Here is a 23,864-nt window from a genome sequence, read left to right as displayed (position 1 = left end):
ACTGGGCCAGGAGAAAGGCCCCTCCCAGTCTGGACCTTGTCCCGGCATCAGCTGCAGGGGGAGAGGTGGCAGTGCCCCAGGCTGCACAGCACGATCCCCAGCCCATGTCCAGGAGCAGCTCGGACCAGGGCAGCGGCCAGCAGCTGTGTGAGAGCACGTGCAGGCCTCAGGGGCTGAAGTGTGTCCCCACATTCTCATGTTGAAGCACTGGGGGCTGTATTTGCAGCCGATGGAGGTTAGTTGAGGTCATGAGGGTGGGGCCTGATCCCACAGGGCTGGCGTCCTTGTCAGAGGGACCAACCCCCGCCCCCACCAGCACACAGAGGGAAGGACACGTGAGGACAAGGGCAGAGGGCACAGTTGGCACGCCAAGGGCAGAGGCCTTGAGAAACCAGCCCTGCCCTTCCTGGATCTCTGACATCCAGCCCCAGGACTGGGGACAGTCAACATCCGTCACCTAAGCTGCCTGCCCATGTTGTCCCATGGGGCACCGTTCCTGGGTGTGGCATGGCTGGGGAGCATGTGGGCCTGTGTCCATGTGTCTTCCACTGGCCCCATGTGCTGGCATGTGAGCTGCTCCTGAGAGCATGTTTGGTGGTGGTGGTGGTGGGGGGGGGTCCTGAGAGGACAAACCATCAGCATCTGCTCAGAGCCCCTGGCCAGGCAGGGCCAACAGGAGGGCTGCGCCCCTGTGGTGGTCGTGCCAACCCCGCCTCCCATGACTCTGAATGGCATCAGGCTCTCCCCATCCCCAACCCCTGGGGCCTGGGAGCACTTGGTGTCCTCAGATGTGGACCTGGGCAGTCCCAGGACAGGTCAGGGGGCCTGTGTGCCAGGACCACCGCAGTATGTAAAGGGCAAAGAGCACAGGCACACACATGTGGCATCACTGGCTGCCAGAGGCAGGGGAGGCATCACTGCGTTGTTCTGTGCCTTCTCAGTCTCGCCTGCAGCGTTTAGTTACCTATTCAACAGCTAACTTAAGTTTCAGGCCCAGGAGCCTCCCACAGGTTGGAAAGTCCCCTCCTCCTGAGAAGGGCAGGTAAGAACACCAGTCCCCAGCCCACCTTCGGGAAATTCCACCTGGGCACCCCACTGGCAGGGGCCATAGCAGAGTCAGCCCTCCGAGCCTCCACCATGAGAGGGTCCACACGGGGAGGCATCAGGGCGGCCCGGCAGCCCAATGTGTGCACAAGTGGCATCTCCCACTGACAGTGAAACATTTTTTTTTTTTTTTTGCCAAATAAACTGTAGCGTCTGAGGTTGTGGTAACTCGGGGTCCAGTGGGCAGCACTCTACTCTGGGCGTGCCCCCCACATGGGGACCACCTACCATCTGGAGGTGCTGGTCTCTGCTGCCTGAGGCCCCACATGGCTGCCCAGGTCTCAGGCATCTACTTGCTCATGGGTGACCCAGAGGGCACAGACAACTGCACGTCACCACACGCCCAGTCCCATCTGCTGGGTCCCACCAGGCCAGGGGCTCAGCCCACAGCTGTCCAAGCTCACACCTGCTTACCGCCAACCCAACTACAAGGGCCCGGCCCACCATGGCCTGACCTCTCCCCACACATTGCCGTCTCAGTTCTGGAAACATTCTGCAAGTTTATGTGCAAGCATCCCAGGTGTCACCGCACCCATTCCTGTGTGGCGACCCCACCCCACGCTGCTCAGAAGTAGGTCCCTGTGGGAAGGGCTGGTCCTGTGGGCAGCTCAGGGTGGCCCCTCCGCCACCCAGCCAGAGCCCCCCACCCCACCAGGAACTTCAAAGGCCTAAGTAGACCCACTGGCCGCATGAGCTGTCCACTGAGGTACCCCACGCCACAGCTCAGGGTTCAGAGCGACCAACCGGTGGAGGGGGTCTGGGAGGCAGGCAGCTGGGCGAGCCCACAGCGTCAGGGGCCTTCAGTCATTTAAACCCTCTCAGCTTGATCCCCTCTGCCCCCACACACCGGCCAAAGCAATGGGTACAGCTGACCCCCAGAAAGGGCCCAGGACAGCAGGGTGATGGGGCCGCAGCTGGTGCAGGACAACCTCGCCCTACAGCAGACAACACTGTCCCTCCTGCCCCGGCCCTGACAAGTGGCCCAGGGTGTGTCCTCAGGTGTTCCTCCTCCACCTGAAACTCCCATTTCCTCCTGGCCTGGGTTCCAGGCTCCTGACTTTAAATCTGGGGCCTAGCCCTCCCTCCTGCTCTGCCCTGCAGGAGGCCCCTCCCCCCAGGACCCTGCCTGACCCCCACCCTGTCACTATCCTGGCAGATGCTGAGCTCCGAACCCCGTGGGGTAACCGAATCACCCACCTCAAAAAGCTTCAAGGGGAAGCCACACGGCCACAAACGTTCCAAATTGCCTTTTTTTTTTTTTTTTTTTTTTTACCAAAAAAAACATACAAAACTGCTGGGAGAAAGAGGCAACTGTATTTTAAAGTGAGTTAACATAATTCTTGTCACAAGTATGTGCGTTTTCTGAGACTGAACACTGACGGGTGGTTCTGAAAGACCCCCACCTGGAGCAGGCGCTCCACTGCCCACTGGCTTCCAGCAAAGCACGTCCACCACTCTCAACCCTCAGCTTCAAGGGAAGGGCGGGAGCTGTGCTATTTCCCACGGTGTAGGCAAGCCTGCGGGACCGATGTGGTCAGTGCCTTCCGCAGGGCGGCTCTTGAGTTCTCAGAAGCCAGACGCAGTGATGACGCGGGACTCCTGCACACGCTGGGCCCCGCGAGGAAACACACGCCCACCGCAGAGCGGCACGCGCCCGCAGAGGGGCACCTGCGCAGAGGGGCAGAGGGGCGCACGTGCGCTGGGGTCGAGGCGCGCACCCTCGCAGGCACCGCTTGCATCCGCACGGAGGGGCAGGGCGGCGGGCTCAGAACTCCTCGTGCACGTTGCGGGCGTAGTCCATGAGTTTGCTGCCCGTGAAGAACTCGCTGTACTTGAGCACCTCCTCGGGCTCCAGGTGCTGGTTCTGGTTCTCGTCGGCGATGGCGATCATCTGTTTGGCCTCGTTGAGGGCGTTGTACTCGTTCATGGGGTCCATGTAGTCCTGCAAGGGCGCCGCCCCGCTCAGCACCGGCCGCCGCCCGCCCTGCCCCCGCGGCATCGCTGGGCCCTCAGCCACATGTGTCCTCACTACCTGGATTGTCCCCACGTGGTGACGCGGCCTCAGGGACGCAACTGGGCTTTACCGCCATAGCCCGCGAAGGATAGCGCTGCCGTGCCAACCCCTTCCCCCTCCCCCCCCACCCGTGGCTGGCACCACAAAAGCTGCAGGGATGTGGGCATGTTCTGGAATGTACTGGAAGGCGGGTGCCAGGCTGGAAGTGCGTGACTCAGGGCCATGTGGGCATCACCTCAGTGGGCACAGGGGTAGGGCGGGGAGAAGGAGGGCCCGCATGGCCCGCAGCCGGCATCCAGCAAGTCACAAACTCGGACATGAACACAGCCTGACTCGCCCTCCAGGACCATGGCACAGACAGGGATCCCTGACCCAGACATTCCCACCAGCTATCAGCAGGGATCAGGCAATTCTCATGTAAAATGAAATGACTCATCCAAAACAGGAAAAAACATGCTCCAGTCACCTACACACAACAGTGAAAACACCACAGAGGAAGATGTGGATTCCAACCCACACCCTCATCCCTCGGTGAGTGTCTAGCCCAGACTGCCCAACGGGCAGTGGCTTCTCAGAGCCAGGCACCCCAACCTCGCTGGGTTCCTGGCTTTCCTGCCTCAAATCTGTCCAAGCGCAGGCTGGCTGGCTGGCTGGGCCCTCCCAGGGAGCCTGTGACCACGATGCTGGCGTTTACGCGGGCTTAGGCCAGCTCCCGGTCCTGTTGACCACGTGACCAGCCACAGCGACACCAACTCTGCCTTCCTGGCTTGGGATCATCTTTCAGGCGACTCCCCTTTCCATGGCAGCCCCTTGTCATAGGCCCAAATGGAGGCTTCAGGGCCCTGGGCCATCCACAGGGGCACCCCCGCACCTCCCAGGGTGCCCTCCACACACACACCCAGTCCTCCCATGTCTGCCAGCCATCCCATACTCCCACACATCCCTCCACATCCCCCCACACCCCCTCAGGGCTCCCCATATACCCCAAAGCACCCCCACACTCTCCACCCCCCCCAGGGCACCCCACCCCCATGCTCACCTCCAGCTCCGCCATGGTCACGATGCCGTCATGGTTGGCATCAATCAGCTCCTCAAACTCCTTCTTGCGGTCTCTCACCCAGTTGTCGTCGACGTCCTGGCCCTGCTGGTTCTCCACGGTGCCCACGGGCAAAGAGATGAACTCGGGCAGTGAGAGCTGCTTGTCGCCATCCTGGTCTGGGGGACAAGGGGGGTGGGCGCTCACACCTTGAGTGGGCATGGGACCCCCAGGGACACTGGGGAGAAGAGTCAACCAAGCAGGGTTTGTAGCCAGGGTTTCATTTGGTGAAATTTTAGTCTGAAGCTGAACAGCTACACCTCACGGGACCTGCCGGGAACCTGGCTGAGGCCAGACCGCGCCAGGCAAGGACTGACCATCCCTTGTCAAGTGTCCACACAGCCTCCTGAGGCCCCCTAGCCCAGGACCAGCCCATGCTGACCTCCCGCCAAGAGGGTCAGTTGGATGCGGACAGCAAACCCCACCACCCCATCCAGGACTAGACTCACCCAGGTCCCGGACGATCTCCTTCACCATGAACTTGAGCATGCCACGGCTGTGCTCAGGGTGCAGGAACGACAGGAACTCGTCCTCAGTCAGCAGCAGGTCTGAGGGGGGGTTGTCCGCCTGGTACCAGCGGTCTTTAAGGTTCTCCAGGACTTCCTGTGCTGAGAGAGGCACACCTGTGGGCATCCAGAAAGTTCCAAGACATGCTACCTGAATGCAGGGGTACTCGGGCACCGCAGAGTGCGAGGCCATGGGCCCTGCCCCTCCGAGGAGAGCTCAGCTCCCAGGAGGATGGATGATGCAGACGCCCCTCCCCACATGGGGTCAGTGACCATCCCGGGCAACAAAGCAGTCACCTGCAGGAAGCTGCCGGCCGCATCCCAGGTCCCAACGCCAGCAGGGGACAGGGACGCGCAGGCCTCACTGGGTTACAGCAGGGTCACACCCAGCGACACGGTTGCATCCCATACGCCTGTTGCCTTGCATTACTGCCTTCTGATGGACAGTAGTCCGTGCTGGCAAACTGGGAGCAGCTGATTGTTCCCCGCCTGCGCCACCCGCACTTGCAGAGACAAGTGATGGGCTGGGCACAGACTTGCTATGTCTACCTGGAGCCTGTGAACGGACCTGATTTGGAAGAAAGGTCTTTGCAGCTGTAATTAGTTAAGGACCTAAGATGAAATGACCTGGGGCAGGTGGGCTTTCAGCCAATGGCAGGTGCCCTTGTAGAAGAGGACACATAAGGACACCGGCAGCACCGGAAGCTGGAGGCACACCTGGGATGGACCCCACTCCGAGACCCCAGAGGGAAATGGTCCCTGACTGAGGAGAGCCCCTCACCCTGTCTGTGGTGCATTGTGATGGCAACCCCAGGAAGCCAAGTGACCCCGAGCCCACCTCTCAGGGTGCCCCAGACCCTTGAAAGCTGCTCCTCACTCCAACTCCAGACTGAAAAGGGAACAAAGGGCTGGTCAAACCTGCAGGGCTGCGGGGATAAGAGCCGAGGGCCCGGCCAAGAAGGCGCCTGGGGAGCCTCCAGCTGGAGTGTGGAACCTGCACTCACACCGAGTCCCAAAGTGAGGAAGCCCTAGGTCCAGGAAGCACACATCTCGACCTCCCCCCAGACACACCCGAGGGCAAGGGCGCCAGAGACAGACCAGCTCTCAAAAGCAGGCCGGGGCCCGCTGCCCAAGACCCAGAGGCCAGCGCCTAAGTGCCAATGTTGGCAAAAGGACAGAAGCCCCAGGACCCCCCAGACGCCTTCAGGGGACACCCTCTACAGCAGGACAGATGATGGAAACATAAACGGAAACAAGCACGACAAGGCAAACACCACTGTAGAAAGAAAACAGTAACGTCTGATGTATGAGGTTTGAAGAGGACCCGACTGGAGCTCTGCCTGGCGTCGTAGGAACTGGAGAGGGTCAGCCAGAGTCACAGCACGTGCAGCAGCCTTCACACCACCCAGGAAGGGCTGACACTGCTAAGTTCAACGTGACGTCTGAGTGGGCCACCTCACGGGACATTGGGAAGCTGTCAGGTCACCATGCGGGGCCACATTTAAAGGTGACCACTAAGAAAAGGGAAGCTTAGGCCCTAAATCCCACATCAACAAAGGAGGGGAAAAACGGGAGGAAAAAAAAGAAACAAATGTAAATGGGCTTAACTCACCTATTACCGAAAACATTCAGATGGGCTCACCAAACAGAACTATACTCTATGGTCCATTAAAAACAAACGCTTTAGGGAAACCAAGAATAAAGGTGGGTTCCCTGGTGACTCCACCAACTCTCAGAAGCCTCCCAGAGGAGCAGGGCAGAGGGGACGCTTTCTAACTGATTCTGTGAAGCCAGCTTCACCCTGACACCAAAACCAGACGAAGTCATCACAAGAAAACTGTACACCGATCTCTCTTGTGAGGACGAGATGCAGAATTGGCACAATATTAGCACGTTGAAGCCAACAGTATGTAACAATTACACAGCACGACCGAGTGGGGCTGGTCCCAGGCGCACGGCGGGGCTGGCTCTGGAAACAGTCAGTGTGATCCCCCAACAATCATGTCAACAGGCTGCACAAGAATCCAGTCTGATCACTAGATGCAGAACAACCACCTGACACCACCCAACACCCACTCATGACCAAAACTCTCAGCAAAGTGGGGAAAGAGGGGAACATCCTCAGCTTGATAAAGAACAAACCATCATGCCTGACGGGGAGAGACGTGAAGCTTCACCCTCAGGTATGCACAAGGCAGGGTGCCCCCTCCCCCTGCTCTGCGCCATACTGGAAGTGCTAGCTAAGGCGCTAAGACAGGAAGCGGAAACAGAGGTAGGGGTGGGGAGGGACTAAATGAGCTGTCTTTGACGCAGGCGTCATGGTTGCCTGCGTAAAAAATCCAAAAGAATTGACAAAAAACTGCAGGAACTGCTGAACACTCAGAGCAACGCTGCAGGGCAGGAGGTTAACATCCAAATGTAAGTTACTTTCCGACACACGAGCAAGGACAAGTGGGACTTGGATTCCAAACCTAAAGGGCAGATGCAAACTGAAAGAAGGCACAGCTGCCATCGTGAAGTCGGATAAGGCAGCGCCCGCAGGCCACTAGGAAACAGCACTGAGCCCTGTGGGCCAGAGAACACAGCAGCTTCACAGAGCAGAGACGGAGGGCGACAGAGGATGCCGCCAGAGGCGAAACGCCCTCCGCCAACGGCCACATGGCACAGCACAAACGGAGACTGCGTCACCGGGACAGAGGCCGCATAGAAACTCCTACAAGAGAGATGACACGCTGGGCGCTACAGGACAGCGGCGGGGATGATGACCCGCCAATGAAGAAAGGAGACAACGGGCCCTACACGGTGTTTTCCACAAACGAGTTCCCAGCGAGCGGTGGGTGGCACAGTGACCCGTGAAGGGCACGCGTGTGCAGTGACAGCAGAGAACCTGGCTGACACTCGTGGCACCACGCCCCTACCGGTGCCAGGTGAGTCTTCAGAGGCTGCGGGGAGGGTGTCTGTCCTCCAACCTCGCCCCCAGCCCGGTGCCCCACCAACCCCACCGACCCGCTGGGTTTGGCCGTCCTCCAGGCCCATAGATCCTGGCACCTCCGGTCGCCTCCTCCCAGACTCGAGCCCACTCGAGGGCACCGGCTGCTCCTACCCACCCACCTACCCGAGTGAGGCGGCATCGGACTGGAGGACCCCAGGGGCTCTGTCTGTGAGGCCACGCCCGCGACTCCCACTTCTGCGCACAGCACACCAGTCACCTGGCACGGCCCTGCCGGCCCCAGCGGCCTGCACACTCACTCTCCTCGTCGACCTTCAGCTCCTCGTTACTCCTCATCTTCTCAGCAAGTCCCTTCTCGCTGTGGCCTTTGCTTGCCAAAAACTTCACCTTGTACTCGTCCCAGGACACGCGGCCTGAAAAAGCAGATCACTGTGTGAGGGTGCTTATTAGTGAACGTCTGTGAAAAGGTATTTCACCTCTTTCCATGACGTGTCTGTGAAAACCCTGTGCTCCGGGGAGCTGCAGAGCAGGCCACAGGGCAGCTCCAAACGGGCCGCCAGGGCCATGGGCCCACGAGGCCCTGCAAAGCAGGGGGGCAGCACCAGCAAGGGGCCCCTCCATCCTGGCCCAGGGCCCTCAGTCAGGCGAGGCCGTACCGTCGCCATCAGGGTCCACAGCACGGAAGTGCGCCCTGCTCTCCTCCACAGCCTCCTGGAAGTGCTCGGCCGTCTTCTGCATGATCCAGCGCTGCATCTCCTTGGGGCTGATCCTCCTGTCGGCGTTCACGTCCACCCTGCGGGCGGGCGGGCGGGCGAGTGAGGCGGGCCCCGGACAGACGCCCAGGCAGTGGTGCAGCTGCCAACAAACCATCGTGCCTGATGGGGACATGCTCCCCGGTGGGGCTGGCGGGGTGGTCAGGGCACGTGAGAGGTTTGCCCGCTGCGCAGCGTCACCATGGGAAGGTGAATGGGCTCTCCCCACCTGGTGCACAACAGACGGCAGCATCCACCCAAGTCCGGGGACACGGACCCAGGGCATCCCCGTAACAGGCCTAGAGGTAAGACACCAGAGCGAAGCCATGTCTGCTTGTGTACATACAGATGGCAGACAGAGAACGGCTGAGGTGCCTGTGTGTGTCGCACGGGTACACAGGTTAGCAAGGCTCATGTGTGTGCACCGGCTGTTGTACACAAATGTATACAGGCTGGCACACACGTGCCATGCACAAGGCCCACAGCTCTGTCCACTGAGAGGACTACAGCGGTGACACTGGAAGCAGTGCACACACCCAGTCCCGGGTCCTAGGCTCTAAATGCCCTTCTCCAGCAGAAGAAACCACGGCTTCTGGGAGAAATGGGAGCAGCACCAGAGGAAGCTGGAGCGCTTGACAAGTGTGGGGGGGGGGGGGACACATCTCAAGGACACAGCAGCCAATGCACAGGTTTCCTGATGGCCAAGGCTGGGGCAAAGTGACGCCGTGCTGCTCACGACCAGAGTCTCCGACACACCCAGATCCACATGGACAAACGGCGGCAATTGAGCAGTCACCATGTGGGGAGAGACACCCCCTGACACAATCCCCCTAGGACAGTGGGCCTCCGGGAGAGCTACCTCAGTGACTGACTGCCCAAGAAGACAGGAGGGACAGGCCAGGAGCAGCTGTACAGAGGAGACCCCAGGGACACCACCTGAACCAGGTGGCCCAGGTGCCCATCCTGTGACGTCAAGCGAACTCAGGAGCCCCCACAGGATGTGACAAGAGGGCGGCCTCACTTCTGGGTGCTCGCTCCCAAAAGCCACCACCTCAGTGTAACCCCGAGCGCACACATCAGACAAGTCCCTGATGACGGCACCGCACTCAATGCCTGAGCAGTCCCCTGCAAAGAGTCAAGGCCACGAAAGATGGGCACCTGAGACACCATCACATCCCGGGGGACGAGGGAGACGTGACAGTAACACAGCATGCGACCCTGGATGGGGTCCCAGGGCAGAAAGAGGGCACAGGAAAAGTGGGAAACCTGAAGTCGGCATGGTGGCAGTAACGTCACACTGCTACTGCACGTGTGCCACGGGACGCGGCTGTCGCTGTTAGGGAGAGAGGCTGTCTTTGCAGCTTTTCTATGAACACAGCACCATTCGAAAATAGGAAGCTTCCTTAAGAAATACCATGACAACACCACTTTCATTTGTTCAAAACCAGGTCCTGAGGCCGCCAGTGCCTCTCTGCCGGGCGGGGGACAAGTGAGGCTGTGCAGACATGACCCCACGTGCGCCAGGCCGACAGCAGCGCTTGTGAAGGCTGTGCAGGAAGAAGGCACCGCTGAGCGAAGAGGAGAGGACAAATTAGGGGCTCCCTAATCGCAAGCCTGTTGGACATGGATGCACAGCAAGGGTGTGACAACAGACAGCCGAGCGCAGAGACAGCTGAGAAGCCGCAGGCTGGCCGTGGGCACCTCCCCTCGGGGGCGTCACAGCCTTCATGGTCTGGTTTCCTACATTTCCAGGTGAGCTGACCTGGGCCTCTGAACCCCAATCCCTGCCCCCAAAGCGGCTGCAGTGGCGGCCCCATCACTGCCCCGCTCTGAGCACTCTCGGCCTGGATGGCAATGGCTCTGTGCAGCGTGCACACAGCCCGCAGATTCCCGGGTCAGCAAGGCCTGTGAGCACGTGCAGAGGTGGGGTGGGTGGGGCGTGGAGCCCGGCCCCCAGGTATACAGACATCTGCAGGCTGGGTCCTCCGGGCCCCCTCGGTGTGAATCCAGGTGAGGCCCCCACAGGTCCGGGCCTTGCTGCTGAACCCATTCCGTCTGTCTCATTTCTGGCTCCATGTTTGGCATCATGACCCCACCCTATTCCAACCGCGCAGGACTGACCCTGAATGTCAGATCGTGGGCCTGTCAGGAAAGCAGAAAAGCAACCGGGACCCTGTCGGGGAGGGTTTACTCCAAGCCTGTCTGCATGCCCGATGCAGAGAAGGGCGTGGGGGCTGCCGATGGCCTCTGCTCCTGACTCGGCCCCTTGTTCCTTCCTCCTTCGGAGCTCGAGTATCACCCCTGCTCCTGGCGCACCAGTCGGCTCCGTGCGTCTGGCGTGACATGAAGCCTTCCCAACACCTATGGTCACTGCTTCCTGCCAGGTCTCATCTAACTGGTATTGTGACACTGGCATGAGGCCACCACGCCACCACAGCCCCACGCAGTGCAGGCGGTGCTGCCTCAGTCCATCCTATAGCCATTCAGCCGTAAGGTTCTGGGGACAGCCCGGCAGCCCCACAACCTGGCCCTCTGACCCCTCCTGACCCAGGGTGCTGCTCACGCTGCATATCCCTCAGCCTGACCTGCACAAACTTTCAGCCAAGAGCGCGTGTCACAGCACCTTCCTCCACGCAAGTCACTGAGTGGGCCCCTTGTCACCCACCTCCCACACCGTGCGATGCCAGGCCTGGCCCAACCAGGCAGCAGATGCCGGGCGCCCGCACACACCCGCAGCCCGCCGGGCGCCTACTTGGAGAAGATGACCATGAGCTTCCTCCTGCTCTTCCGAGGCTCTGCATCCTCCTCGAAGCCGTCCGTGTCCTTCCCCAGGAAGACCTCCTGGTGGAAGCCCTTGTTGAGGTGCCCATCCATCTCTAGCTTCACCCCGTTCAGGTGGTCTGGGGGCAGGATCTCGTTCTCCTCCCTGAAGCCTGCTCTCTCCCGGGCAGACGAGTGGTTGGCAGGCCGGGCAGACGCATCCATCAGAAGAATGACCCCCAGGAGCCAGAGGCAGCACGGAGCCTGCCTGGACGCCATGGCCACCTGGGTCCAGATCGCGGGATGGCCTTCAAGTGTGGCCGGGAGCTGGGGAAAGGGGAGAGGCTGGTGAGGCGGTGGGGCAGGGATGCCTTCAGAGCCTGCCTGCCGCCAGGACACTGCAGGAGGTCGTGTTCCCAGCATAGCTGCAGGCCAACAGCCCAAGGCTGCCAGACAAGCAGTCAATAGTCACGAGAGGACACTGAGCCACTGCTAGACGGAGCCTAGCCAACACTTCCCTACAGACACGTTTACTCTGTGATATAGAACAGAGTCCTCGGTTTCCAGGACCCACGTGAGCCACGGCATTAGTGCCCTTTTCAATGTTACTGCGTCTCCAGCTCCCATCCTCCTACTCGGACAAACTCGCCCCTTCTCAGTGTCCACAGCAGCCTTCCCAGCACCGTCTGTCTCCATTCCTCCCGGCACTGAGGTTGAGCCCAGTCCTGGCAGCCCACTCTCCAGATCCCAACTCAGCTCTTGTGGGTTCAGTAACCTTGGCTAAGCCACCTGACCTCCCGGGCCTCAGTTTCCCCCTATGAAACAGGAAGCCCCCCTTCCCCACCCCAAGGCTCTGTGAGGACTGAGCCTGGTGCCAGCAAATACCCAGACCCACCTGGCAGGACACCAGCCCCTTCCCCCCTTCCTATCTGGATGACCCTGTGCATGTTCATACACACACGCAGAGACACAGCACATGCACACACAGGCACACATGCAGGCGCACACATACATGTATGCACATGGGTGCACACACATAAATACAAGCACATGCACACAAATCTATACACACACAAATGCATGGACACACATAAGCACAAGTAGTACACACCGGTACATACATGCACGCACATGTGCACCACACATAAGGTACATGTGCACACACACATCCTTGCTCACGTTCACACAGGACACCAAGAAGGCCAGAGCACCCAGAGGTCTGTCATCAGGGACTGGCAGCAAAGGAACAAGATCACTGTCGTGCGGGGCGGCCTGCGGGGTCTCAGCTCCCGCTCCCCACATAAGAACGCAGGACACGGTGAGGCCAAAGAGGAACACCCACGGACCCACAGATGGGGAGTCACACCACTATAGTCTCGCTGGCGGCTGGGTTGGAGACACAAGAAGCAGGAGCCACACGATCTGCAACCTGCCGTCCGCTTCTCTGCCAACCAGTCAACCCCACTTGCTAACTGCAATCCGCGCTTGCCAGCCCCGCCACCACCTCCTTGCTAGGCCCCATTCGCTGCTAGCGTAGCCACAGCAGTTATATTAGTGGCCAATGGCTCACTGGTTACAGCTGACGGCCAACTAGCCACAGCTGATGGCCATGCAATCACAGTTGATGGCCATTTACTACCTGAGCCAGCAGCTTTCCACGTGAGCCCGAGAGCCTGGAAACTGCACTCCTGGCTCTGTCCCCACAGCCACCCTTCCATCAACATCACCAGGTGAGGGAGCCCACGGCCCAGAGGTGCTCACACCAGGCACTCAGCCATCCCAGTCTTCCATCCACACCGGCCCTTCCACCTGTGCTCCTCCAGGGCTCGTCACCCTTCCCTCTGAGCCGGGAATGGCGCCCAGCTGCCTCCCAACTCCTCACACACACCTTCACATTTCACATAACCCAGTGGGAACTCCAGCTCCTTCCTGCCCCTTGGCCTGTTCCTCAGTCTGTCCACCCGGCAAACACCAGCTGGTCCTTCCAGGTGCAGCTGAGGCCCCCACGTCCTCTGGCGGTCTTTACAGGGAGCAGCAGCAGACAGGAGCCCACCGGCACCTGGCTCCCGGGGATGGTGGCCCTGGGCACACCCACCCCAGGCCTGAGTGCCCTCTGCAGCCAAGCTGGAGCATGAGGGCTTCAGCAACCATGGTGCAGTCCACCAGGCAAAGCACTGTCACCACACCACAGCCTAAGGGCGCAGGGGACGGGCCAGCTGCTCCCCCAGCAGGTCTGGCGTGCTGGCGGATGCCACCACTTGCCTTCTGGATGCCTCCTTCCCACCCCACCTGCTCTTGACTGAGCCCGACAGGCTGACTCCTTCATGTTAGTCTTCTGGGTCTAAGCGCCATTGGGCCCTTCAACAAGGTCTTGTTCCCTCGATGGTTACGTCCCTGTGCGGGAGCAACTCTTACAGGATGACCGTACATCCCTCCTTTCAGGTCTGTGGGGGCCTGTGTCCTCCTCACACACACTAGAGCCCACCACCTGCCCCGCTGTGCTATGGGGACTGTCCCCTGAGCCACATTTACTGCAACTCCTCGTTGTCACTCACCAAGGGCATGGACTGTATCTTTCTCAGCTTCAGTGTCCCAGCACCTAACACACACACGACCCGCACACAGTAGGCACTCAGGGCGCCTGAGTGAATAAATACAGGGGGCTCTGCTACACCACAATACGTGTGTTCCCAGCAATGTCAGCATCCTGCAAAAGCAAACACTAAACACTGAAGGACAGATGACTCAAAACCTATAGCCGGAGTGGGAAGAAACCAGACAGGGGTGTCCCCCGCGAGCAGCTCTGCGGAGGGTGGGGCAGGAGAAGTGAGTGCGATGCCAGTGGGGCTAGGGTTCAGGGGGGTTCAGGAGGGTCGAGGGGAAGCACAGCCAGCAGTCACAGAGGAAGGGGACCCGGACTGACAGATGGACAGAGGGCTCACGCCTGTTTTCTTTCTCAAGGCAGAGGGTGTGTTCCTTTCCCACTGGGGTGTAATTCTATTCCTGACATCCCAGCTCTCTTGGCCAGGAAGGGCTGTGCAAATCAAGACCGCTTGCCCCTGGCGTTCCCATCACCCCACTGACTGTAGTAGCCATGAAAACACACGTCGTGTTCAAACGGACTGTACTTTCTCCTTGAAACAACAAAGTCCATTCTTGAGTCGACTTATCTTGATGGAGACTACACGGAATGTAATTCACATGGTGCTCTGCACAAAAAGTAACCCCCAAATAACTGCACAGCCATCGGGGGTCAGTGAAAGCTCCTCCCCTCCGTTCACAGGCGTCGTCTTGGCAAAGCACAAAACGGCTGCAAAGGCCGGTCACCTGCGCACTTCCTCGTTCTCCGCCTGCCCGCGTCGGGTCCCGGGACGCGGCCCACGCAGCCGGGATGCCACCCCGGGATCCGGCTCAAGGGGGAACCATAGCCCTGGACCATCCCTGGGCGTCCGTCCTCGGGAAACTAATTTCCTGTCGCCCGAAACGCAACCGCTTATTCTAAAAGCTGTTACCGGCTCGAGTCTCGCTACCGGTGTGGGTCTCGACCGCCGCCGACCGAACCCGGAGCCGCGGCAAAGCTTCACCGAATCCTACCAGTTAGGGGTCACGGCCCACCTTTCGCAGACGAGGACGGTGAGGTCTCCCCGCGGTGAACGCGGGGTCCACCGTCTCCCGTGACCGCGCGCCGCTCGGGCCGTTTACCCGACGTCCGCGGGCCCGACCAGCGGGGTCCATGGCCCGAGGGAGCGCTCCGGGCTGCCCTGGAGCCGCGTCCGCTTCCGCGACCCCTCCGCACGCCCCGCACGGGCCCTCACTCACCGCACGGTACCCGCCGCGCGCGGTCGTGCGCTGTGACGCTTCCGACCGACCTCGGCTAGGCCGCGGCCATCTTTCTTCCGGGAAGAGGCGGGCCTCGGGGGTGGGGCGGGCGGGCGCGACCTCCGCGCGAAGACGCCGGTGCTGCCATCTTCCCTGCGGGCGGAAGCGGCCGCGCGCCCTCCCGGGGCGACCAATGAGAAGGGCGCGCGGGGCCACGTGACGGGCTGCCCCGGCCGGCCCGCAGCTTCGCGGCCGGTGGACGTCTGGTCGTCCGTGCGCTCGCAGGGCGGCCTGCGCGCCATGAAGCTGCCGCGGCGTGCGTGGCGGCACCGGACGGCGCTGGGACTGGGCGGTCTGGCGCTGTGCGTCGCCGCGCTGCTCTACCTGGCGCGCTGCACGGCCGACGGCCCCCGCCCCCTGCCCGGCCCCGGCCCCGGGCCCCCGCCCGCTGGGCCCCCGCGCGCTGCCGCCTTCCTGGCCGTGCTGGTGGCCAGCGCGCCGCGGGCAGCCGAGCGGCGCAGCGTGGTCCGCGGCACGTGGCTGTCGGCGGCGCGACGCGGCGGCCCGGGGGACGTGTGGGCGCGCTTCGCGGTGGGGACGGGAGGCCTGGGCGCTGAGGAGCGGCGCGCCCTTGAGCGCGAGCAGGCGCGGCACGGGGATCTGCTCCTGCTGCCCGCGCTGCGCGACGCTTACGAGAACCTCACTGCCAAGGTGCTGGCCATGCTGGCCTGGCTCGACGAGCACGTGGACTTCGAGTTCGTGCTCAAGGCGGACGACGACTCTTTCGCACGGCTGGACGCTCTGCTGGCGGATCTGCGCGCCCGCGACCCCACGCACCGCCGCCGCCTCTACTGGGGCTTCTTCTCGGGCCGCGGCCGCGTCAAGCCCGGGGGCCGCTGGCGCGAGGCCGCCTGGCAGCTCTGCGACTACTACTTGCCCTACGCGCTGGGCGGCGGCTACGTGCTCTCAGCGGACCTAGTGCACTACTTGCGCCTCAGCCGCGAGTACCTGCGCGCGTGGCACAGTGAGGACGTGTCGCTGGGCGCCTGGCTGGCGCCCGTGGACGTGCAGCGCGAGCATGACCCGCGCTTCGACACCGAGTACAAGTCCCGCGGATGCAGCAACCAGTACCTCGTGACACACAAGCAAAGCCTGGAGGACATGCTGGAGAAGCACCAGACGCTGACGCGTGAAGGCCGCCTGTGCAAGCAGGAGGTGCAGCTGCGCCTCTCCTACGTCTACGACTGGTCCGCGCCGCCTTCACAGTGCTGTCAGAGGAAGGAGGGCGTCCCCTGAGCCCTGCTGCCACTGCCACACCTGGGGTAGCGGGCGTGCCAGGGATGTGGGGTTCCCAGCCCAGCTGCAGCTGCCCTACAGAGTGTTGGTGCTAAAGGAGACCCCAAGCTAGACGCCTCAGGAGGTGGCAGTTGCAGCGAGTCTTTCTGGAACCCCCACTGGCCTTACACTGGGGAAGCTGACAGCTCTGGCCAGTTGTCCAGCCCTCGGGAGGAATCTAGTTTATACAGTGACTGGTGGGGCTTTTGGTCCAATGCCAGGTGGCAGTGGACAAGTAGGTCCCAGCTCCGGTCTGGGCCATACACACCATGTTGCCCAAGAACATTGTGTTCTCGGACTGGCAGACCATGGGGCTTGCTAAGGTGACGCATCACATCCAGGTTAATGTGTCCTGCCCCTGGATTTCAGCTGCATTTTCCTGGACTGCAGAGGTACCCAGCTGGGGGTGTGACAACGGACAGAACCTTCCAGATGTGCAGGGGCTTGCAGCCCCACCCCATGCCTGTCCTCTTGCTGTCCTGTCCCAAGGCAGGAACCAGGAGCCAGAGGCCAGAGCTGATGGGCACTTGCAGAACCTGACTCCAAAGAGAGTCCAGCTTGTTCTGGGTGGGGACTCTGTCGCGTCCTGCATCCGCTGTGTTAACCGTCCATCTAGGAAGTCATTGCCCCCAGAGCTGCACTGCTGTGAATGGACCGCAGGCCGTTGCCAGTTGCAGCCCAACCCAGCGGCTTCTATCAAAACGGCTGCTGCTCTGTACGCTTAGCTTTCCTTCCTCTGTGTCTCCCTTGTTGGTGTCATTTATCATCTGTAAGCCTAAGGGCGAACTTCATTTTATGTGAATTAGCTTCCATGGTGTTTTGGTGTGTGTGTCTCCCTAGAGTGAATTCGTGGTAAATGTAATTCAGGGCCTGCCTGTCATTTATTTATAAACATTGTAAATTTGTATAGATAAGAGTTTCAGCTGGGAGTGTGTGGGGTCTTGGTATTTTTTAAATTATTTGAGACTTTCTATCAGAACTTGGAATTCCTGGATTAATCTGTTTTTACAGCTTGAGTTGTGGATCCGTTGCTGCATGTGTGTTTAAACACGGAAGAATTTTAAAACTGTCCATTTTTCTTTTCAGTTTACACATAAGTCAGTCCCATTGTCTCCCTTCTGTAAAGACTTTCCTTTTAAGGCTTCCTCGCTGCCTCACGGGCAAGTGCTTCTCACGCACGCATCTGTTATCTTAGACTCTGGGCCCAAGTTCCAGGAATCTGAACCCTTGGAAGCGCTGATGAGGTTTCCCAAATCCTGTCTTAAGAAAACAGGCTTTGCTGGCCGGCATGTCCTTGTGCCGGGGACGAATGTGACGTGCCCGGCAGATGATCGGCTCTCACACTCCAGCACAGCCTCAGGAGACCAGGGTTTCCTTTTTCCCGTTAAGTGTGAACGGGGCGCTGTGCTCAATGAAGGCGCTGTCCGTGAGCCCTGCCCAGCCCGGCAGCGCGTGGCCGCCATGCATTTCTGTCCAGGGCCCCGGCTGGGCTGCCGCCGCGTCTGGGCCACCGTGGGCCCTGTGAAGGGGACACAGATCTCTGCCTCACCTCTTCATTGCCGTTTTACGTTCTCAGGCCCCGGGTTTAAGAGCAGGTGTCTGTCAGCCCACCCGCCATGGCCTGTCCCGCAGATGGAGTGACGTCACAGACGGTTGTTTCTCTCGGTCTGGAGGCTGGAGTCTGAAACCAGGGAGCCCACAGGGCAGGTGTTGGTGAGGTGTCTCCCTGGTGTGCTGATGCCGTGTTCTCATGGCCCTTACGGCCAGGAGGGAGCCAGAACAAGCTCTCTGGTGTCTCTTCTAGGGGCACTAATCCCATGGGGGCACCCCCGTGACCTCATCTCCCCCAGTCACCCCCAAAAGCCCCACCAACTAACACCATCACACTGGGGGTTGGGGCTTCAACCTGAATTTGGGGAGACACAATTAGTCCGTAGCAGCAGGTTGTGGTTATTTTTGTTTAAAGGGAGAAGGATGTGCAGATCTTGGGGTCTCAGGCTGGGGGGTGGGGGTGGGGGTCGTGTGGTTAGTGTCCTGAATGTGAGTCTGCCTCCTTCAGAAAGTGGAGTCTGGACCAGAGAGGCCCCAAGGCTCCACCCACTTCTGATTACAAGGTGAGTGTGAACTGATGAACCGCCTTGAGCCAGGACTGACGGCCCCTGCATACACCTTAGTCACAGGGTGAGGATCCAGCTTTGGGGACGCCAGGGTGAGCAGAATGGGGCCCTGCCCCCCAGTGGGACGCTGGCAGCAGCAGAACCCGATTTCTGACAGCCATTGTCAACTGGGCTGTCCTGTTGGAACCTTGGGTCACCGGTTCAGTGGTGTGTACATGCTTCCCATCTTTCAGGCGAGGATGAACCGGAAGGACTTGCTGAGGTCCACGCCGCCAGTGGCACAGCCGAGACTCAAGTCACAGGTTCCTGGCCAGCACCACCCAGGCCTGCATAGCGTGGACCTCACGGAAAGCACAGTGCCAGTGTCCAAGATGCCTGCTAGCACATCTGTACGTTCAGGCACGTGTTTTCAGGGGGACCTGAGCTATAGCATTCAGCTGACCCACGTATTCAACAAGATTTGACTTGCAAAACTGGAAATTAACAGGTTGTTTCAAACCAGCACAGCCCACGGGCTGACCATGCCCATCCACACCGCTGTTGATGTGATGTCAGGATTCAGCTGGAGCTCATGGCTGGCGACCTCTTCCTAAAGTGACCCATGGACACCCCATATCTGTGGTCCTAATGGAGTCCATGTCATCTGGACCTGTGTGTGCTGTGGACCAGGGTCCCAGGACAGAGCAGGCCTTCTGGAGATGGAGAAATCAGACTATCGAACCAGACTTTTTGGGGGAATTTAGGGTACAGGGCAACTAAGTCTTCCAGCCAAACTCCATCGCTCCCAAACAGGTGGCAGAGCTCACCCTTGCCGGCATCCAGGGGAGGTGGCTAGGGAGCTTGGCAGCCGGAGGGGGGCCCAAGGTTGGGGTGCCAGCCGGCAGTCACTCCTGGTAATGGCCCAGCGATGTGCACTGTCACCCCAGTGATGTGCATTGTCCCGCGAAGGGAAGAGGAAGCTGAAGAGACCGAGAGCCTCGGCCCAGTTCCCAGAGCCAGAAAGCCGGGAAACTTCCAACACCTGCAGGAGCCAACATGGATCTGCTATGAATTGACCAAGCAGAACAGGTCACGTGCTGCCTGCTCCCGTTTCTGCGATATTCTTGGGTGATGAAGGTGGAGATGGGGACAGATTCGTGCTGCCAGGGCTGTGGTGGGAGGCGAGTGTTTCTGAATGTTGACCTGGTTGACATTACCCTTTGGTTTTGCCAACTCCACCATCAGAATGGGTGAGGGGCACCCGGGACTGCCCTGCATCGTTTCTCACAGTGGCCTGGGCGTCCACGATTACCTTGAAATTGAAACAGAGTATGTAGCACATTGCCAATTCTAATAAAGCTGGGAGACTGGGAAGGCCGTGTCCCCAGGATGGCCAGGCACTAGGAGCGCGTGGTCCTGCAGTTGGGATGTGGGGTGCAGTGAACACAGCACCCATAGCTGGGCCCACAGGGTGGGTGCTGCTCCCCGCTGGCTGCCTGTCACCTGAGACTTTTCCTAGCCCCTCCAGACCCGCAAAGCCTGGGTTCACCAAGTGTGGCAGACTTGGCAATACCCGAGAAGGGTGGTGGGGGCTTGGGGGTGCGCTGTGGGGGTTTGCCCAGGACACACCTGCCAGAGGAAGCATGTTTTGGGAAGGACTGAAGGCTTGAGGCTGAGCCCCCAGAAGGCATGCCCTGCCCACGGCACTGGTGGCTTCCAGGCCTTCCCAGGGCCTGCACATGCCCACCCCTTGTTCCTGTGCACACGGCTGGCTCCTGGTCACCCTGACAGAGCACTGTGGCAGGGCTCTGTCCCACAGTGTTGCTGTATGTATTAGGTTTAGTCAGTAAGCTCCGGGTGCAGGACGGTCCCCAGCCTCCTTGTGCACAGGATAAAAGCAGAAAGGATCAGAGGCAAAAACCCGTCCAGTCTGAGCTGCAGTCTGGGGTCTGGCTCTCTGAGTACCGAGCTGTGCCCACAGCACCCTCTGGGTCCAGGGAAGGACCATCAAGCAGCCCCCAAGCTGTTGCTCCGCGCACTTGGCCTGGTGCTTGGAGCAGGGGGGTGAGCAGAGCGCCCAGGGGCCTGCAGCCACTGCCCTCGGCCCTCCGCCTGTCCCCCCGTCACCTCTCCAGCCTGTGGCCCCTCTCCCCTGCTCCTGTCTGCAGCATCCACCGCTCTCCACACCAGGCTCCTGCCAGCCATCTCCTGCATGTCCCCTGCTCAGGCATCCACCGTCCCTGGTTCATTTGAACGTCACCTCCTCGGGGAGGTCCATTCAGACCACCTACTAATCACAAGGCCCCAGGAGCCCCTCACCTGTCCACCTGCTGAGTCTGTTCTGAAGTCATCAAGGCTCAGCTCTGGACCAGCCCTGGGTCGCTCTGGACGGGTCTAGCGGCTGCCCTGGTTGCAGCCTGAGGATGCAAAGTGCTAGTTGTGTCTGGGTCCCCTCAGACCTTCACTGAGGTCTTCATCTGTCCCCCCACCTGGTCGTGCCTGCACTTGGCTGTTGTCATGGTTCCAAGGGCCCTGGGTTGAATTGCATCCCCCAAAAGTATGTTCAAGACTTGACCCCCAGTACCCGTGAATGTGGCCTTATTTGGAAGTAGGGCCTTTGCAGACGTCATTTAAAGTAAGATGAGGGCCTTAGAGTGGTCCCCACTCCAACATGCCTAGTGTCCTTACAAGAAGAGGAGACAGGACTGCAGGGGTGACAGCCATGTGATAGCAGGCCATGCAGCTGGGAGAGGGGGCGGGTTCTACCCAGAGTCCTGGAGGGAGCGCAGCTGTCAGCCTCCGGCCTCCAGAGATGGCGAGAACAAATTTCTTCTGCTCTCAGGAGCCCTGTCTGCACCTGGTTTCCTCCAGCAGCCCCAGGGCGCCAGTGCAGCCCCCATGTCCCTTGTCTTGTGCCTCCCAGCTGGCTGGGGCCCACGTCTCCACTTCCTGGGGCTCAGCACAGACCTGTGCAGCCTGGGCTGGGGGGACACGGCCCTGTCATGGCCACATGCCCAGGCATCCTACAGCCTTCAGAAGCTGGTCCCTGGGCTGCCTGGCTCCATCCGCAGGCCTGGCCCATGCCCCTTTTGACTGGCTCACCGCCCAGAACCCAACGGGTCTGTTGGGGCAGCCTGGGCACCCTATCCACGTTGTAAGACTGCTGATTCGCCGTCCGGGACCCCAGGGAGCCGCCCATGGCAGCTGTCCACAGGCCTAAAGCGGGCCAGGTGCCCCCGCTCTCGGGGCCCCCAGAAGAACCGCGGAGAGCCATGCAGGGTTGGGGGAGAGCAGTGAAAATGGAGTGATGTCTCCTTTGCTCCTTGGTGCCTGCACTCTGGGTCTGGGCTCTTGAATTGTGTTTCCCCTTAATCTGGGTTGACTGACATCCACGTGAGTCCAGGGAGCAGGTGAAAGGCCCTTGTGTGTGACCATCGCCCAGGCCGGGCCTTGGAGCAAACATGGGCTCTTTAAGGGTGTCAGTCCAAACTCCTGTGGGTCTCCTTGTCCTGAGACCCTGAGACCCTCCACTCCTGGGTCTCCCCTGGTGGGGGGTCACCTCCCAATCCCCAGGAAGGACCCTCCCCACAGCCTTGGGAGCTGGAACAGGTCCCTTCACCCATCACCTGGCCCCTGTGGCCACCCACCCCCCTTTCTTTGAGGCCAGGGTGTGCTCACACCCTCAGTTCTCTTCCCTGGGGAAGTGCTTACCAACCCAGGCCCCCACACTCCCCACTGGCCCCCAGTTAGTTCCCAGCCTCTCCTAACCCCGACACTGGCTGTGGCTGGTGCTGTGGGCCCCCCACCGCTGCCCATTACCCTCGCTTCAGATCCTCACACCAGACGCCCATGGGGAGCCGGCCTCTCCCCTCTGCCTCCTGGCCAGCCACAGTGACCAGCGAGACCTGCAGCGTGGCCTCGGAAGGCGTCCCACGGCCTGTAGCTGGAGCTCTGCCCATGGCCTGTTCTGGCGGGAGTCACAGAGGAGGCCCACGGCCGCAGTGGAGGAGCGGGAGCTGTGCTGCTCACAGATGCTGCACACCCCACTCACTGACCGTCCCCTTGATCCACATGGCAAACAAGTGACTCAGGAAAGATCAGCAGCTCCTGTGAGGTAAGGGCAGGGCGCCTGGGACCCTTAGACCCGGGCCAGGGGGACCTGTTCTGGGAGGTCCCAGAGATTTGGGAACCCGCTCTGGAAGCCAGCCAGTCACCAGAAGACTGGGCACAGGTGCGGCATCAGTAGGTGACCGACGGGTGGGGTCCTGAGGAGAGTAGAGCCTCAGGGAGGGGCAGGGTTTGGCCAAGCTGACCCTGAAGACGCAGCCTGGGCAGAAACTAAAGATGGGGGTGAAGAGGCTCCTACCCCGGCCGCAGACTAGAGGCTGTACCTGGGCCATCTCGGATTGGCCACGGGGTTCCCGGACAGTGGTGAGGGTCAAGGTTCTCTACAGAGGGGTGTCCAATTGAACCTGGAGGTAAAAGCTACCCCGCCCTGGGAAGGGGGTTCTGTAGCTGTTGGGCAGCCTGGACGGTGGGGGTATGGGTGTCAGCAAGGGGCAGCTGCTGGTCTGGCCACTCGGTAAACAGTCCCCTGTACCCACGTACACAGGTGGTGCTCAGGTTGCTGTACTTTTCCTACACGTGGCCCAGGGCTCCTGCCCCTGGCCAGCAGGGTCCACCAGGCAAGGCTCAGCTGGCATGGAGCTGGGTACATGCGAGGCTGGTGAGAAGCCAGGGCCTTCAGAAAGTGGCCCTGGGGTCCCAGACATTGTCAGCTCTGTCCTCTAAACACTGCAGGCGGCTGAACCTCCATGGCCTCCCACTGACCCGGGGCCTGACCCAGCCCGGTGACCCGAGGAGAAGGAAACCCAAGCCCTGGCCCCTCCCTCCAGTGACGTCTGAGGGTCTCAGCAGTCCAGACCCTACCCAAGGGGCCCTGGCACCCCTGCCACAGCTGCCCACCTGATTCTGACAGGGAGTGAAGTGTGGATAGCCTGAGCCATGCTCAAGCCTCACACATGTCCTGGCTCGCCAGCCCCAGAAAGATTGGGCATCATCCACAGTAAGAGCCTGGAAGTGTCTCCTGGGGTCTGGCCTCACTGTGTCCTGCTGCGAGGGCCTCAGGGATATGGGAGGGGAACTGGAAATCTGCTTCTGCAGACACTTCAGTTCAGAAATGGAGGTTTGCTTGGCCCTCTGACACCCCTTCCTGTTCACTCCTGTTCTCACTGCCACCCCCTCACACACCCAGGTTCTGACAGGACAGCTTGGAGGGGCCGCGGGCGCAGGTGGGGGTCCCTCCTGCCCTTGCCCCCACCTATGACTGTGTGTGACACACTGGCTGTTGCAAAACTGATGTTATCACACAAGGAACCCGTGAGTCACTGCCCGAGAGTGGGGCTGCACCCCAAACCCTTCTGAACAAAGGC

At 60.5% G+C, this 23,864-nt stretch overlaps 2 protein-coding genes across 5 annotated transcripts; one reads left to right on the top strand and one right to left on the bottom strand.

Annotated features, from left to right (window-relative positions):
- Positions 1 to 2,399: 2,399 nt before the first annotated feature.
- SDF4 (stromal cell derived factor 4) lies at positions 2,400 to 15,129 on the bottom strand. Of its 4 annotated transcripts, none has more exons than XM_074334336.1 (7): positions 15,002 to 15,129; positions 11,175 to 11,509; positions 8,327 to 8,463; positions 7,970 to 8,083; positions 4,664 to 4,822; positions 4,158 to 4,333; positions 2,400 to 3,046 (listed from the first exon to the last, which is right to left on the bottom strand). In XM_074334336.1, exons 2-7 carry the CDS (start codon positions 11,459 to 11,461, stop codon positions 2,870 to 2,872), a joined length of 1,050 nt encoding a protein of 349 aa, XP_074190437.1. In that variant the 5' UTR covers positions 11,462 to 11,509; positions 15,002 to 15,129; the 3' UTR covers positions 2,400 to 2,869. The 4 variants fall into 4 exon arrangements, with proteins under 4 accessions (XP_074190437.1, XP_074190435.1, XP_074190436.1 ...); XM_074334334.1 differs by lacking the exon at positions 15,002 to 15,129 and adding an exon at positions 14,885 to 14,994; XM_074334335.1 differs by lacking the exon at positions 15,002 to 15,129 and adding an exon at positions 14,695 to 14,983.
- Positions 15,130 to 15,192: 63 nt separating this feature from the next.
- On the top strand, positions 15,193 to 17,405 carry B3GALT6 (beta-1,3-galactosyltransferase 6). Its single transcript, XM_019712031.2, has one exon. It carries the CDS (start codon positions 15,302 to 15,304, stop codon positions 16,295 to 16,297), a length of 996 nt encoding a protein of 331 aa, XP_019567590.2. The 5' UTR covers positions 15,193 to 15,301; the 3' UTR covers positions 16,298 to 17,405.
- The last annotated feature ends 6,459 nt before the right edge of the window (positions 17,406 to 23,864 follow it).

Source organism: Rhinolophus sinicus, linkage group LG06 (genome assembly GCF_036562045.2).
Source record: "Rhinolophus sinicus isolate RSC01 linkage group LG06, ASM3656204v1, whole genome shotgun sequence".
In the NCBI taxonomy this organism is placed as follows: domain Eukaryota; kingdom Metazoa; phylum Chordata; class Mammalia; order Chiroptera; family Rhinolophidae; genus Rhinolophus; species Rhinolophus sinicus.
Note: the sequence above shows the minus strand (reverse complement) of the source record. Positions and strands in the feature narration are given on the sequence as shown.